The sequence below is a fragment of the Mercenaria mercenaria genome, chromosome 1 (assembly GCF_021730395.1).
Source record: "Mercenaria mercenaria strain notata chromosome 1, MADL_Memer_1, whole genome shotgun sequence".
NCBI lineage: Eukaryota > Metazoa > Mollusca > Bivalvia > Venerida > Veneridae > Mercenaria > Mercenaria mercenaria.
Genome location: NC_069361.1, coordinates 69,732,965 through 69,749,714, shown reverse-complemented (window position 1 = coordinate 69,749,714; position 16,750 = coordinate 69,732,965). Strand labels below are relative to the sequence as shown.

Sequence of the window (16,750 nt, the reverse complement as noted above, 5' to 3'; positions counted from 1 at the left end):
ACTCACACTTTTCAAAGTAACACTTTATATATTTTATGTATTGAACTCATTTTTATTAGTTACCGTTTTCCGCACCTTGCGTTTGAATCTCTTTAAAGGCGATGGAAAGGTACATTGATCATTCTAATATGCTTGTGTCTGTTAAATAACGCTTACGCTAGAATGACATCACGTTGACGTGCGGTTACGTCAAAGTTTTTGTTGTGACCAAGAGAGTGCGCTATTATATCTTATCTACTGTTTTAGATTAAAGGTATATTAGAGTCGAAATCATTTATAGAAAACCTGTGTTTGAACACTATTTATACACTCGGGCGGTAATACGTCGTACTGCGCCCGACGTGTCACCGCCCGTCGTGAATAAATAGTGTTAATTGCTATACTGGTTTCCCTGTAGTTTCCGGACCCAAGTAGTTTTCCGGACCTTTAACATTTCGTGCTGTATAGACTTTTTTCCGTCGTGAAGCATCTGGGTAACAATATTATTTCATCTGGACCGTTGTTGCCTTTACATAGCAGCGAAAACCTAGCATTACCAACTTATTTATTATTTGAATATCCCGGTTGTTTAAACTTACTTCGATGTAATTGTTTACACAAGCGATTGTCAACTGCAGGGCAATTCCAGTTACAGTGCGCATGCGCAGAAATTGAGGCTCCTTGAAGGTAAAATTGATGCTCCCATTTGCAGGCGATACAGTAAAAACATTCAGATATTATTAAAATGAAACAAAGAAAGTCAGAAAAATAGGCTTATTCACTATACTACGGCATTAAATTATCGATTAAAATAGGAACCAAAATAGACGGGTATTTACTTATGATACCGTAGCTCAATCAAATGTTTAGCAGCAGTGCCCGAGTGGTCAGGACGTTAGACTACCAATTCTGAGACCGTTCTTGTTCTTTTTTTTAAGTTGTTAACTATATCAAAAGTTCTTAATTTCTTTTTTTTTGTAATATTACCAGCCCACTCAATACGTTCCGTCATTTTTAGTGTGACGTTGCAAACGTCATTCAAACGTAATTAGACGTAATTGCAATGAGCGTATTACAAATCTAGTATTTGTTTAATTCTTAAAATATACTTTTCAAATCATAATCACGCCTTAGAATTATGTTTTAATTTTGAATATTTATAATGAAATCGGAAATGTTTGCTTTTACAGAAAGGTTACAACTGTTACAATGAAAGGTCCGGAAAACTACTCGGAATAACTGGGATATTAATAGAATTGATTGCCCCTTTTGAGGCCTCGTCTACATTTGTGTTAATGAACGAAAGTGTAATACGACTTCTGCATGGTGTTTAAGAAGAACCTAGCTTTATTCTGTGAAAATTTCATGTTTCTACTATGTTTTGTTTGAAAGTTGCTGGCTAAACATGGCGATTTCGGTCCGGAAACTACTGGGAAACCAGTACATTATTATTTCTTAAATAAGAGGCGATAAGTTAGCTTTTTCATCATTTATTTTATAACATGTATATATGACACGTTAAAAATACAAAATAATGTCTAAAACTAGTTGAAATATTCGGTTCACTTTAATCATGGTCAAATATCTCAAAAACAAGCACATGGACCTATACATTTTGTTTCACCATATTATAGGCCATTTGTTTATTTACAACTGTGAGAAGTTTCATTAAAATCTACATTGTAGAAAAAATCATTCATGAAACTATTATGAAAGTTATGGTTTAACCTAGACTTCCATGACTATAAAAAATTGTCTGAGGTCCAAATTTTTCAAAGTCTAGCAAAAAATCTAGCACATGACCCTTACCTTTTTATTTGCTGAATTTTCTTGGTATATCCTGAAATATCGGAGTTTTATAAAAATTTTACATTGTAGAAAAGAATTCGGTCCAAACATGTAGAACTACATGTACCTTAAACCGATATTTTACGCACTCTTTTTGTAGTAACAATTAAACGAAAATAAGAAAAATGAAATGCAGCGAAGTGACATGAATGTATAATATACTGGCTCTACTCGTCCTTGAAATTTTCAGAGTTACTTATTCTATATTATATCTCACGCTTGTGTCAATGTGTTTTTCGAAAGTATCGGTTTTAGTGTTTTCAGACCTCAATAGAGGGTGATGCTGCAATAGTAAAAATAATACAATTATTTAAAAAACACAATAAGGTTTAGTACAATTAATGTTTAAGAAATAATATATCTCATCCAATGATTTGTCGTTGAATAAATCATTGTTTGGAGTTCAGATGCGAAAAATTATATCACGAGGGCGCAGCCGGAGTGATATAATAATTCGCATCTGAACTCCAAACAATGATTTATTCAAGAGCAAATCACTAAATGAGATATATTATTTCGATTCTAACACGTTACCAAGGATTTTTAAGTACATCCTTGAAGACATTCATTAAAAATTTGCCCATTTTCAATCGGTTTCTTTTCCAGCGCGCCGCTATGCCGTTTGACGCCATGACGTAATAATTGTGACGTCAGAACAGCGATTTGTTGTATAATAATTCACTGTTTTCTGCCTTCTTTGTTTAATAGGAAAATGAATCGGATCGTGTTAGAATTTATTATAAAACTGTGTGAGTATATCCACTTCATTGAATATTACATGTACATTGATGGAAAAATGATATGCAGCTTGTCCGGTTTAAAATGTTCATTATGAGCGTAACTCCCTTTTGGGCCTCCTGATTCAACAAAAATGAAATGTCATATTTTTTGTATTCCTACTGGATATTATAGAGGATAAACATGCATTTCTTAATCACATGTTAATACGAATGCAACGTAAATTAGGGGCTGAGTCAGATCATCATGTAATCTCGTCTGATGGTGAACCAAAAAATTTGGGTATTCAAGTCTTTAATTTCACTTGAAAAGTACATTTATACCTTACAAATAAATTATATAGTTGAATTTTTCCACTCTTATTTAAGTCAGTTTACCTTAAGGGGACGCATATTGCTACATTTACAGTTCATACAGAAATGAGGAAGGGGTGCATATTCAAGAAATTGATGGTGGGAAGATAAAAAACATATTCCTAAACTGATATAATATTGATGGACACCTGTAATATTCAGTACTTTGTGGATAAAGATGTAGTACTATGAATGTAATAGGAAAACAGAGGTCTTTGTAAAAGTACATTCAACACAAAATAGTAAGCTTTTGTATATTAAAGAAAAAACAGGTTTTTTACAATACCAGTGTTACAAATAATGTTGAAGGGATGAGATTTTCTTTCTAACGCACCAGGTTTGCTTTAACATGTAAAAATTTAACGCCACGTCATTTCAGCTCGGGATGGACGCCATCTTTCTCATTGATAAAAAATGTAAACAAAGAAAAATCATAGTGGGATTAGCATTGCAAGGGTATAACATGATATTCTACACAATGAATCCCTTAGAACAGATATGTAAGATGCTACACAGGTCTGGTGGGTTAAATGCATAACGTCGATCACTTAAAATTGATCTTGAAAAAGTGGTTAATTTTAGTTTATTTACATGGTTTTTAATTTTCCCACGACTTCTCGGCGATTCACTGCAAAAAGTATTACTGCGCCGGACGAACGGTAACTCTAATAAACAACGGGAGACAACTTAGGTGTCAGCACGTGTATGATTTTTAAAAAAACATGTCGATGATTATAATTTCTTATCAGAAAACGAATCCTATTCAGATATTCGTCTTTAACATCAGAAAATTATTAATTTCTATGGACATTTATCAAAACATATTACTTACAGTGGACTACTTTGCGCATCAAACTGGTTTTCGCTTCAGTTGTAAGGCACTTCCGATATACTTTTTGACAACAGTAACAAAACACAAAATTTATCAATAAAGTCACTTATAAACCGACTGCTATTTAGATCAGTGAAGGTATAGTTGTTGTTACAACATTATAGTTGTTCATTACGTTATGAGATAAAGTTTTTCTTGAACTGCATAATCCATTAATTACGTTTAGATGATATTGCATTTACGACTTCTCTGACCCCGTTTTTTACATGAATGACAGCAGTCTCGTGCAACTCGTGCAAACAGAGTTATGAAAAGTATGGTGGAGAAATCAAGTACAAATTATAAGTGATATTAAAGTAAGGATAACTGTATATTCGTCCAGTTTTGATCAATGACATTCCTGCTGTGTATTAGTAAGTTTTGTGGATAAGATTAAAATGTTACTTTTTGCACATATACACATTGATTGGACATCACAACCAAATTTCATACCATATTTTAGGGATTTTTAAGACAATACATTTTCAAAAGTTTGTTGAATGTGTTTTGATATTTAAGTGCATTGTAGTTCATGTATACCAAGTTAAAAATCAAAAATGGAACCATTTTTAGGCCCTTATTGTAAGCCACTCAACTTCCGTAACGATAAATGTTTAATGTATTAAGGGGAATATACTCTTTTAGTTTTTGGAACGTGGCATTCCTTGACCACCATATCTTTCTTATGCACTACTTTGTAAACAAACTAAATCATGTGTTTTAGCTTACATATGCAAAATAAAAAGAAAGACAGTGAACTTATTTCACTTTTTTACTTTAAATTAGAATCTGTAGGATATTGATAAATGTTTGGACAAGGTAAAGCACTATTATTTTCGCACAAAAATATTAATTGTTGACTTTGAATGTACACAATAATTTGTATGTAATTCAACAATAACTTTCTTGTTTCAGTTTTTCTCATTTTTATTTTAGTGAGCAATCCTTTGTGTACTTATAACAGTTGAAACAATATCCATTTCATGTACCAAAACTTTGTATTTTTTGCAGGTAAATTTTATCATACCCCACCCACTTTTTTTCTAATTTCAAAGTATGCGTCCCCTTTATCTGTAATTTCAAAAAAAGAATAAATAAAAACAAAAAAAAAAACAATGTCACATTCATTATTATTTTTTTTATCACGTGTCCCACTTTTGGGGCCTCCAAAAAAACTTGAGTAAGGATATTTGAGTATGAAATCAACCCTGACTGAACTCCATGTACCCAAACGAACATTTTGATGTATGATACTGTATTGTACTAAAAATGCCTACGGATATTTTTACTCGGGGCTTTCGCCAACTGTCTGTTAGTAACTCACAATTTCGAGTAAATAAAAAACACACCCGCACTAATGCTCTTCCGTACATAGTTCATAAAGTTATGTGATATTAAAACTTAGAAGTGTGTCCAAAAACTACGGAAGAGAATAAGTGCCAGGTGCTTTTTTATTTACTCGAAATTTCGAGTTAATAACTCGAAATTTCGACTTACGTAACTCTAAATTTCGAGTTAGTAATTCGAAATTTTGACTTAATAAGTTGAAATTTCGAGTTAATAAGTCGAAATTTCGAATTATGTAAGACGAAATTTCGACTTATTAACTCGAGACTTACGTAACTAGAAATTAATATCTTGTCCTTTTATCCGCAAAATTTGGACGTCTGTCCTTCTGTCAAAGGCCAAAAATGTAATGGACGACTTTTGACTCTTCGAAGTGGAATCATCTATCTACACATCCATATATTGTACCGAACATGTAGGGACTTGAACATATACTACCATACATCAATGTATGCCCTACCATATCCTCTAGAGCTACTCCAGATTTCCTACTGTATTTAACACTAAAGTCAGCTTCCTGACAATTCGGTTCACCAGACGCAACAACAGCGACGTCATCTAAGGATCGTTCACCCTGACTATACGCGGATGTCTTCAAAGCAACGGTCCGTTATCACTAAACAGCGTTGACGTAACTTTCGTGCCTTACCTTTTGTTGTTCATACGAAATAACTTTCAATGGAAAAGAAAAGGGCGAATGTAAATATTATTTTTTGTTGATATAGTTTTAGTAGCGAATGTTTACTGTATGTGTTACAAATTTTTCCGTTAAGAGTGCTTAAATTACCTATTTTTGCCAAATGGGGTAGACCCTGATCATCTGAATAAAATGAAGCCAGCTGATCAGTCTATGCTGTTCAATTGTCAAACAATAAAACATTGCCTGCTGAGTTAGGAGAAACAGTGTAGACTCTGATCTGCCGGCAAGGTTGGGTGCTATTTCCCATTCTGAATAGAGATACAATCCATAGAAACCCAGTATGTATCGTAAACTACAAAAAGGTGAATGAAGTATTGCCATGCAATACAAAGTCCCCTGCTTGAAGGCACCTAAGTTTCTCTACTGCAGTATAACATAATCAAGGGTTATGTGTGTGAATGCCCATTGCATAGTTATTTTATCATGAACGTTTCAGATAAAAAGTTAGAACCATTTTTAAAAAAATAACAGAAATTGTGTTTTTGGCTGGTCACATGTCAGATTACCCCACCTACTTTAAATGTGAATATTAGTTAATGAAACTTAATCGTACATTTAGGTATATTACCACAAAGTATAAATAAAATCAAAAAGCATTTTGCGCAGACACCTAACTGGGACCCCACCCCCCAACTTTGCATAATAAATATTTTCCCTCAGTTTAACATCAGCAATAGAACTGCATTGTATGTTTTTTAATAAACTTAATTTACACTTGGAAGGTGCAGCACTGTGGAGTTTTCTGCTACAAAAAGAAGCAAGAGTATTTATATACTGGTTTTCTTTCAACCATGAATTGATTTTAAGTTCTTTCTATGGCTGAGGCCGGATATCTAACATTTGTCTCAGTGTATGCACAAGGATTAGGTGACAGATGAAAATGGAAAGATGTTATTAATTACATAATGAGAAAAAAATACAATCAATATCTATTTTTTTCCAAGATACACATTTTACAGAAAATGAAATTAAGTATATCCGCGCACAACAGGGCTATTAATATAATTTTAGCAGCTTTAATAGTCAGTACAGGGGGTAGCAATATTTATAAAAATAACTTTAATTATAATAAATTCTCTTGTATGGAAATTGACCAAAATGATAACCTTCTTATATTTGATGCATGCGTAGCAAAATGATAATCTCTCTAAATTTTGTATTTATGGCCCAACAAAGGATGACCCTGAATTTTATAATTATACTGAAAGAAAAGCGGTAGAAACTGAAACTCATAGCTTAATAGTTGAAGATTAAAATACAGTGGTAAACCCAGACATTGACTGTTTCAATTATATATATGTAAATAAACGTAAAACAAGAGACACAGTTCTTCAAATGATGAATGGGCGTAACAAAATATAGAAGAATAGATGTATACATGGTTCAAATGAAAACCTATTAAATAGCAAAACTAGATTTTTCTGGTAATTTATAAACAGTTCTGAATGAAGCGTTAATTTTAACAGGTAAAAGACGACTCAATGATTTTGTTTAGTTTTGAACTCGGAAAGGTCTAAAAGAAACACTGGAAATTCAACAATTCTTCTAGTTAAGAACAAATTAAGAAATTCATAATCAAATCGAAAGACAATATGCTTCAGAAGAACACTCTTCACAAGAACAAGTAGGAAATATATACAATGAAGACATACCTTAATGATAAATTATTTTGAGGTACTGTCATATATATATATCATATCATGGAAGAAGTTGTTAAATCTATTTCATAAAATTACATTCCTCTTGAAATATTTAAAGTATCAATGGTACAAGGGATAGTTTTTAACTTTAAGCCACATTGTTATCTGCGTTTGTAACGAAGTGTTTAGATATTTTTGAGAAAACAATTTAGACACTAACACATAATGACTATTCTAATTCAAAGAATGTTAGAAATAATTTTTCGTTGATATTTTAATAATTTCCTCATGTTTTATAGTTCGCAAACTTTGTAGTTTAAGGCCAAGGTCTGCATTTGTCAGTTTCCAATTTATTTCCAGGACACAACATTTTCCTTGGCAATTCAGCAATAGTTCATTGTCTTGGAAATCACATCTACAAATGCCTCAACTGTAGCATTATTTTTGTCTGACTTTATTTCACAATGATACAAAGACTTATAACGATGAAAATACAATCTACTTAGTATATTTTTGATTATGTAATATAATTTAATGATCTACATAGACATTAACTTGATCATGTTAATAAACCTTCTAATGTGACATCTTTTTGCCAAAGTCTTCGACGTGACATGATGTACATTTCTGCAACTTGGTAAAATTTTATACAATCATAATGTGAATATCCTAAGAAATTTCAATAAAATAAATCAAGGCTGTCATATAAAACAATTTTACAACTCCATCCAATTTGAAAAAGTCGAATTAAAAAAATGAAACGTTCAGTAGCACCATTATGTGAAAGCTAGTAAGAAAAGAAATCCTTTTGAGCATAGTTTTTGTCCATTTTGAGCTATTCCCATTTATTTCAATTACTATTGTGGAAATGTTCGTATACTTTTGGTCTGATATAGAGGGTCTTTGAATTAAAAAAATAACAAACCCTTGGTATAACTAATTGTCAAACATACCCACACGTTGGTTTTATACATCCTCTCGTGTTTTAGGAATGAGCTACTGCCCTTTATAACTATTTTAACCTTAAAGAAATAGTTATTTTAGGAGAACTATTAGTGCGTTAGAAGATTTGTAGTAGGCTCAAAATTTTCACGGATATCTCTGAAGGGATCAAGTATTACTTTGTATCGGAAATGGAGTCTGGCAGTGTCACACCTTTTGTTTCTTTCAGACGCGCAATACTTCCGGCCGACAGGAATATTAAAACTCCACACGTGAAATACATTAATCCGGGAATGCGTCCATCCTGTGAATTTAAAGAAAAACGAATGCAGCTTTCATGTGATCAGTTTCGTGTACAGGAGTACTCGATGTTAAACACAGATATTTACAAGCAGTTACGACGCACTTGTATATAATGACAATTACAAACTCAAAAGCTACAATCATAAAAAACAGATATGTAATTTTATGATGTGGCATATTTTAACATCCGTTGTACAAAGTGTAGGACCAATCTAGTCAAGTCTAATTAAGTCTAAAAGCAATAGCGATAAGCGGGTGACGAAAATGTTTAAATACTTTAAAAGGAAACCAGGACATATCATGATGCAAATTTTTCTTCAATTTCCTGTGAATCCTTTTGAAACAATGTAAAATGTATTTTCTTTTATTTGGTTATTGTGATGTTATATATACTTTACAGGCCCGCCCGCTTGACTCAGTAGAGAGAGCGCAGATCTACAGATCGTAGGACCCCTAGTTCGATCCCTTGGTGGGGAGTATGTTCTCTGTGACGCCTTGACCTAAGACTGAGTTTGAAATCATTAGCCCTATTTATCAGATTCATGTGGGGAAGTTTGCAGTTGCTTGCGAATAACAGGTTAGTAATCCTTTAAAATTGTTGAAAAACAGAGCTCATATCAAAAACAAACAAGCAACATATATAGACTGCAAGGTGACATTGTAGTGCTTCGCCGGAAACCCCTCCGCGGTCGATATAATTATATAGCAAAACTAAACAGAAACGTTTATCTGTGTTGCAAAATCGTTTCAAGCTCAACTGAAATTATTATACCTCATGTAAAACACCAAATGCAAACTCCCTGTCTCTCAAAATGTATTAATTTTAATGGATCTAACGCCGAAAAATCCGCGGATAATAATGCGCAGAGGTGTCCTTTGCGCATCAATGGATAGTATTTCAACAAGTTTAAGTGGATTGCATATAGACTTTTCATTATCCACGTTGTTAAACGCTTATAAAAATTCGTTGATATGCAAGCAGCCTATCGGCTCGGGTGTTAATACATTTTTATTGACAATATCAATAACACCCACACTGCCATGTGTTATTTGTATCATATCAACTTTCTTAAATGATTTAAATTAACTAAATATTTATATTTGTTGTTCACTAAAGTCACATGACTATGTCTCCCTTGTATTTGTTAGATTCCTTGTCTTATATTTTTGATTTATATTAGGTATACGTTGTATCTTACATAAAGTTTGACACTAGACATTTTATGACTCATAAATTCCCTTTCTTTCATTGGACAGCAAATGATCACATGAAAGTCCATTGAAAGTGATATTCGACGCAAAAAGATATATCCTTGCAAACGGATACACGCAGTATCTAAACATAAATTTATTTCACATTAAATAATATAGGGGCTAAAGACATATCTTTGCGGAATAATATAATCTTTGCATTTTAATGGCATTTTATTAGATTATATATCTGAACAGGTTTGACCGTCTGTAAATAGAAAATTTAGCATTATACTTTAGATACTAACCACAATACCTTGTTCAGTGCTGTCATGAAATGAAACACAGATTGTATGATAATATCAGCGGATAATTTAAAGTGTATCACCCTGGCCAGGGCTTATCGGCCATGGTGAATATCCCTTAGTCCGTTTTATAAACTCGATTTATCATCATACAATAACTGTTTACTAGACATTATTAATCTTTATGACGAACATTTACATACATCTTTTAATCCGTATTTTACATACTATTAAGGAACAGTACGGAAATATTCTATAAGTCTAAGCATGTAAAAGTATTTGTTTCCGCCGAACCATCAACTTACCAGATGAATCAGCAATGGAGCAGCAACCGCACCAAGTCTTCCAACAGTTGACTGAAAACCATAACCTATTGACCTGAAAAGCGTTATTTTAGATTTACGAGAAACTGATACCCGTCTATTATCCTATCAGAAAGACCGAATGGTTAAAAGCTTGTGTCATGTTTGTTACGGTTGTTACTAAAGCTTGTTAAAGAAGACGTATTTTATCCCGAAAACTTGCAGTCGGCTAGAAATATCAGGAATTTCGGACATTCGTATACTTGATTTTGCTGATAAAGTATAAAAATACATTTAAAACTCTTTGATACAACCATGCATTGAAGGTATATTAATACCATTCCCTTTAAGACTCTGGCTTAAAGCTTTGGTTTACCTCACTACTGTAGGATATATCTCCGTTGTGTAAATAATAAGTGCAATGCTTGCTGTTGTAACAGTCATTTTCGCCAGCAATGAAACAGCCAAAGCTGCAACTGCAAGTGACATCGAAGGCCTGGATATCTTATCTGAAATGAAATACACAATACGTTTATAATTGTTAATTGTAAAACAAAGATATTGTGCATTGGCATTATATGTCTTTATCTAAACTGGGTGTTTGCTTTTCCTTGATTTCATATGAAAGCGTGTTACCAGCAATGATTAGTCGCCCCTTCCTCGGTACGATAGTACGATAGTACGATATCAGAACACAAAACACGAAACCACCGCGAACGAAGCGATGGCGGATTCGAGATCACAACGGCTTACACCAACTACGTCGACTTTGTGCCAGCAGCGCCGTATCGTACCGCGTTTATCCTTTATCTAGTTCGTTATTGGGATAACAATGAGAACAATAACATGTTGAGATACAGTTTGTCTATTTTGCGTGACAGAAACACTATAAAGTGTTTTCCTTTAAGCATGTTTTTTATAAAGCTGTTAGCAAATAATACTTCCTAACAACATTACATGATATCCAGGATAAAGAATTATTCTTTTTGGTAAAATTCTGAATAGAGGTATAATTCGCAAACAAGGTTTTATAAAAAGTGTCTGTCTCACAATCTCCACATAACTTACCAAAATGTTGCAATATTCCCGAAACACACATGAGTATACTTGACACACCACATACAACAAAACAATACTTCTTTCTACCAAATCTGAAAAGAATGGAACCGTGAATTCAGTGAGTAATTTAAAAGCTGAGAAGTTTTGCAGTGCTGAGGGGAAACGTAGGAGGAATAAGCAGATCGGAAACTGGTGGATGCAAAGACGGAAGGATGAATCCTTATGATATAGTTAGATAAAAACCAAGGGTAAAGTTGGATGATACATTCGGCTGCTTTCAGGGCGCGGCTGACTAGACTGACTCGTGCAATATTTCTTTTTGAATTGATTAAAGATGTTGTGTCTCTTTGAAACAAACTGTAAGAAAATACGATTGAAGTAAACGCGTAGGACAACGGTAGCTGAAAGATTTCGCCACTAATGACTTAAGGGGATGAAACGTATGACCTATTAAAGACAAATCAAATACAGAGCTAAATAACTGTTGTTACGGTGACTGACGTAGAATCACTTGCTCTTCACCGCTGTGGTTTCGTCTGGGATGCAAAATTCAGCCAGCCAGCAGGTGTACGCTCTTGCTTCTGGCTTGAAATAAGGCGTGCAGAAACATAGCGGGATCAAATGCAGGAAAGTCGCCATATGACCTGTGTCGGTGTGTTGTTAAAAGTCTTTAACATATAAACAATAGCAGATGCGCAGGTATGACTGTCATCATAAAGGAAGTGACAGACGAACGCTATTAGCGAAAACAAATTATTTTATCGAATGCCAGTTTGTTGAGCAATTATTTCAGTCTACTTTTGTATAATTAAGCAAACTGGTGGTGTAAGACGTGGGTCTTTATTTTGTCCTCATTTACATCGTATAAGTTATATATTTGTCAAATGTATCAACCATATTTTCACCGTTTTCATCATAATATGAACACATACAGCATGAATTATTCTTACTTTTACCTGTTCACTAAAGGTCCTGTTACTGAAAATGCAGGTAAATCCACGAGGTTAATGAGGAATATGGTCAGATAAATGTCGACAGAAATGCTCTCCATTCCGAGGGACATACAATACCAAGCAGTATACATAGCAAACCTTAGAACGAATAGAACGAATATGATTTCATTAACATATATATCAATATGGAAGATATACATGTACTAGTATGCGCGCGCACTTGCTTCTGTCGCTTTTCGTTGTTTTTGTTTCGATTGTTGATCATATGGCGCCTTAATGCTACTTTGGTTAAAAAAGACTTAGTTTTATCACCTTTTCATCATGTTTAACTCTTTAAGCTGTAGTCTTATTACTCCAGGTATAAAAGCAGTAAATGAGCCGTGCCATGAGAAAACCAACATAGTGGGTTTGCGACCAGCATGGATCCAGACCTGCCTGCGCATCCGCGCAGTCTGGTCAGGATCCATGCTGTTCGCTAACAGTTTCTCTAATTGCAATAGGCTTTGAAAGCGAACAGCATGGATCCTGGCCAGACTGCGCGGATGCGCAGGCTGGTCTGGATCCATGCTGGTCGCAAACCCACTATGTTGGTTTTGTCATGGCACGGCTCAAATAGGCAAATGGTGCGGAAAAAAGGTAGTCTCATAATTTTGGACTCAAATTGTTGTCAGGAATATTTTACTCTTTGAAGCATTTGATATTAAACTCCATTAGAATATCTTGCTGAAATTACATGTAAGGTTTACTCTTGACCCTTTTCTGTAATATTTTACCATGAAATAATTGCACTTCAGAATTCATCACGCAAACTTTGTTCATATTTGGGATACCGGATTTTACAGTGTGCTTGTTTGACTAGAACATTTTTCTTGCATCTGTTTTTTTTTATTTTTATTTAGGACTATATGTTTAGAGAAGTATACGTTTTTACATTGTAGACGCATAGTCCTTGGAAGTTTGCAATTTTAAATATAATTAAAAAGGCCAACTATTTAGTGTGGACAAGAAAACAACCTAGGGGGTAATTCACATGAAATTTTATGAGTTAAAAATGAATACATGTATACATATAGATATACAGAAAATATCAGTTGCTCTCAGGGGGCGGGAGGGTCTTAAAACCAATATAATACCACAGATGCATAACTCCAAATATCTTGATTCCTGCATAATTGTAGGACTCTGCGTCAAACATATTTTGAGATATGAGCAACGCGAACGTTTAGGACCTACATGCATAGTCAAGGGATATAACTCTTGTGGTCTAAGGAGTGAAATTCAAAACAAAACTCAAAGAGTACAACGTCTTATGCTGAGTAAAATTTCTATAATATTTGACGACTCTAGGTCAAATACTCTTTGAGATATTCATTAAACAGATTTTGTCGAAGCAGTTGGACGGACAGGCAATGGTACATCTTAGAACTCCCAGTAATATGTTTGGGAAGGTGTTGGGGTGGTATCTGAAATCCAAATATGTTACATATTACTTGCCAAAGTATTGACAAAGACAAAGTCACATTTCGCAGCTCTTTCGACGTCCACAACGTTACGATAGTATACACTGTAGTGGCTTTTGAAGTTTTGTTTATATCTGTTGCCGCAGTATCGAATATTTCCTTCACGTCTGGCTTAGGCACTCCGTTAACAGTTGCTAAGGAGCTGATAGATCTTTCAGCGTGCTCAAACTTCTTCTTAGAAATCAGCCATCTAAAACTTTCAGGAACAAAGCTGTAATACGTTGTCAGAAGAAATTTGAAGTGTGGAAATAATATTTAGGAATGTAAATTCAAACGTTACCACTAACAAAACACACCGAGTCGAAACTAGCAAAAATATATAAGCACCTTTGTCAGCTACCATATATATGCAGACTTAATATTTATAGAGGGAATTCGACTAGGAATTGTAACCTGCTACAACTGTTACAAATGAGTTGTATTTAGATTTATATAATATTACTGACAATAATTTCAAAATGGCGCTTTTAACGTATTAATGGCGCTAAATGTATTATTAAACATATTTCTTAAGGTCAAAACATTAGACAGAACAGGTCGATTTTTGACATGAACAGTTTGTACTTACCATAAAGTCGTTAGAATGAATACGCCAATGAGTGTCTTCAACAGATGTATTCTTTTCCAGTCATGTAACCACCATGAGACGAGCGCATAAAGCATAGACGAGAGAGGCTCTGAAGGGAAACACACAACGAACGGTCGCCACGGGGACGGCACAAATTCTATCATCTGCGTAAATTGTACTGTAAAACTAATTCCAACTCCTACACCAATGAAGAAACGAACAACGGAATATATTTGCCACGACTGAGTAAAATAACCGACGAAATTAAAGAGGACCATTGCAGTAATCCCTGTGAGCATAGCTGGTTTGCGACCAGCCGCGTCAGCCATTTGACCAGCAACGATCGCTCCTACAGCATCACCTACCATCTGAATTGATGTGATAAACGCCACAATCCATCGCCTGTCACACACAAGGTTCCACTGAAAATGTAAAAGAAAAGAAACAGTGAGTTAGATATGTTAAAAAAGAAAAGACTCTAATGAGGAAAAAGAAACAAGGACAAAAATCCAATAAAACAACCATGCTCCAAGAATGCATCCCCTTCATACCATGATAACGCCATGCCATAAAGCGGTGTGTGTATTATGTGTAAATTATGAAAAAAATGCACATAAAATAATAGACAGACAGGTTATAAAAATAAACATAGAAAAGAACACAATAGGGCACTCCCAAGGAACGGCCAATATGCAAAAACACACCTGGGGAATTAACACCGGTTAATCGTACACCAAACCGCGATTTTAACCCCCTAATAAGTTGGTTACACTGCTTGTGGCATGATACAGGATATACGATGTCGAGGAAATCCTGTCACCAACAACCTGGTTAACGATTTTATCTTGCCGACTACATATACTTCCATACTGTAATCGACACATTTTGTAAATTAACAAAGCTACTTACAGTACAGACTGGAATCTTTTTATCATTTGTTCGGTCATCATGTTTTGTTCATAGTTGATTAACACCAGCCATAAAATGCAAACTGAACTGTATTTTGACCGAATGACGAAACACAAAAGCAGTTAATATGAAATTAAATCTTAATGTAATGCATATTTGATTTCGAATGACATCATGTGTCTGATAGTAAATAGGGTATGAGCAAGCAACAATAACAACACAGAAAATTAGTATATGTATTCTCGCATTTGTGAGAGCAAAGTATTATCACGAATGCTTTGTACGGACAATATGAAAACTTAGTCATTTACGGTTTATCTTTACAGAGTTTTAATATCTAATAACTAGAAGTGATTTATAATGTCCATCAAGGTTTGTTTCAATTCGCCAGTAGATTCCAGCACATCAGATTAATCTATGGTGCAGCCAACGGTAGTTATAAGTTCATGATTACAAAGTATTACACAAAATATACCTCAGATACGGCGGTATTCATTTTATCATGAAATGCGTAAGCACTGCACGTTGCATTTCGTCCGACCGAGCAAAGTCGATTTGTAGACATTTCACTCAGGTTTAATACTGAAAGCGAAGAAAACTTAACGTCCAGTATGTGGCATTTAAATCCAGGATCGTAGCCTATAAACGACATTGCCAGCACGCTCCAGACGATCACGATAGTCGAAGAGTGAATAATTATACATATAAGTTTCTGCATAAGTCCACATCCACCAAGTCCTTCAATCAGATGCTCAAGTTTAGAACTGTAAGACATTTCTGAAATTCATAAGAAGTTCCGTGCCAGAAAACCAAGTCAATGTGATACATTTTATAGAAGGTGAGGTGAGAATAAAACAAATGTTCTATAACCCAACTTTATTTGTTCCCCATCCTTTCCCGTCACCAATATATCTTGTCCATTTAGTATTAAAACATAGAAAAAGCATCGCATTTCCAAACGCGATATAAGCACATATAACCGATATAAGCACATATATGTCATTTTTTTTTATTTTTAATATTGCTTCTGGTCAGTTGAACTTCTTTATCTCAGATTTTTCACGTAATTTACAAAACTGAACGTTGTTCTTACTTTAATTTCGTCAGCTGGGATTTCTTAAATCATTTAAAGAAGTGAAAGAATTTTCAAAATCAGAGTCAAAATGATAAAGCTATTTAAATATTGGTCAAATTTGCGGCCATTTTGTTTCCATGGCAACAA

The 16,750-nt window shown here is 34.2% G+C and overlaps 1 protein-coding gene across 1 annotated transcript; it reads right to left on the bottom strand.

Annotated features, from left to right (window-relative positions):
• Positions 1 to 8,593: 8,593 nt before the first annotated feature.
• On the bottom strand, positions 8,594 to 16,303 carry LOC123565529 (solute carrier family 22 member 4-like). Its single transcript, XM_053552755.1, has 9 exons — positions 16,004 to 16,303; positions 15,390 to 15,488; positions 14,620 to 15,041; positions 14,095 to 14,262; positions 12,535 to 12,669; positions 11,588 to 11,670; positions 10,896 to 11,028; positions 10,523 to 10,595; positions 8,594 to 8,722 (listed from the first exon to the last, which is right to left on the bottom strand). The coding sequence occupies exons 1-9, from the start codon at positions 16,301 to 16,303 to the stop codon at positions 8,594 to 8,596; spliced, it is 1,542 nt and encodes a 513-aa protein (XP_053408730.1).
• Between the last annotated feature and the right edge of the window lie 447 nt (positions 16,304 to 16,750).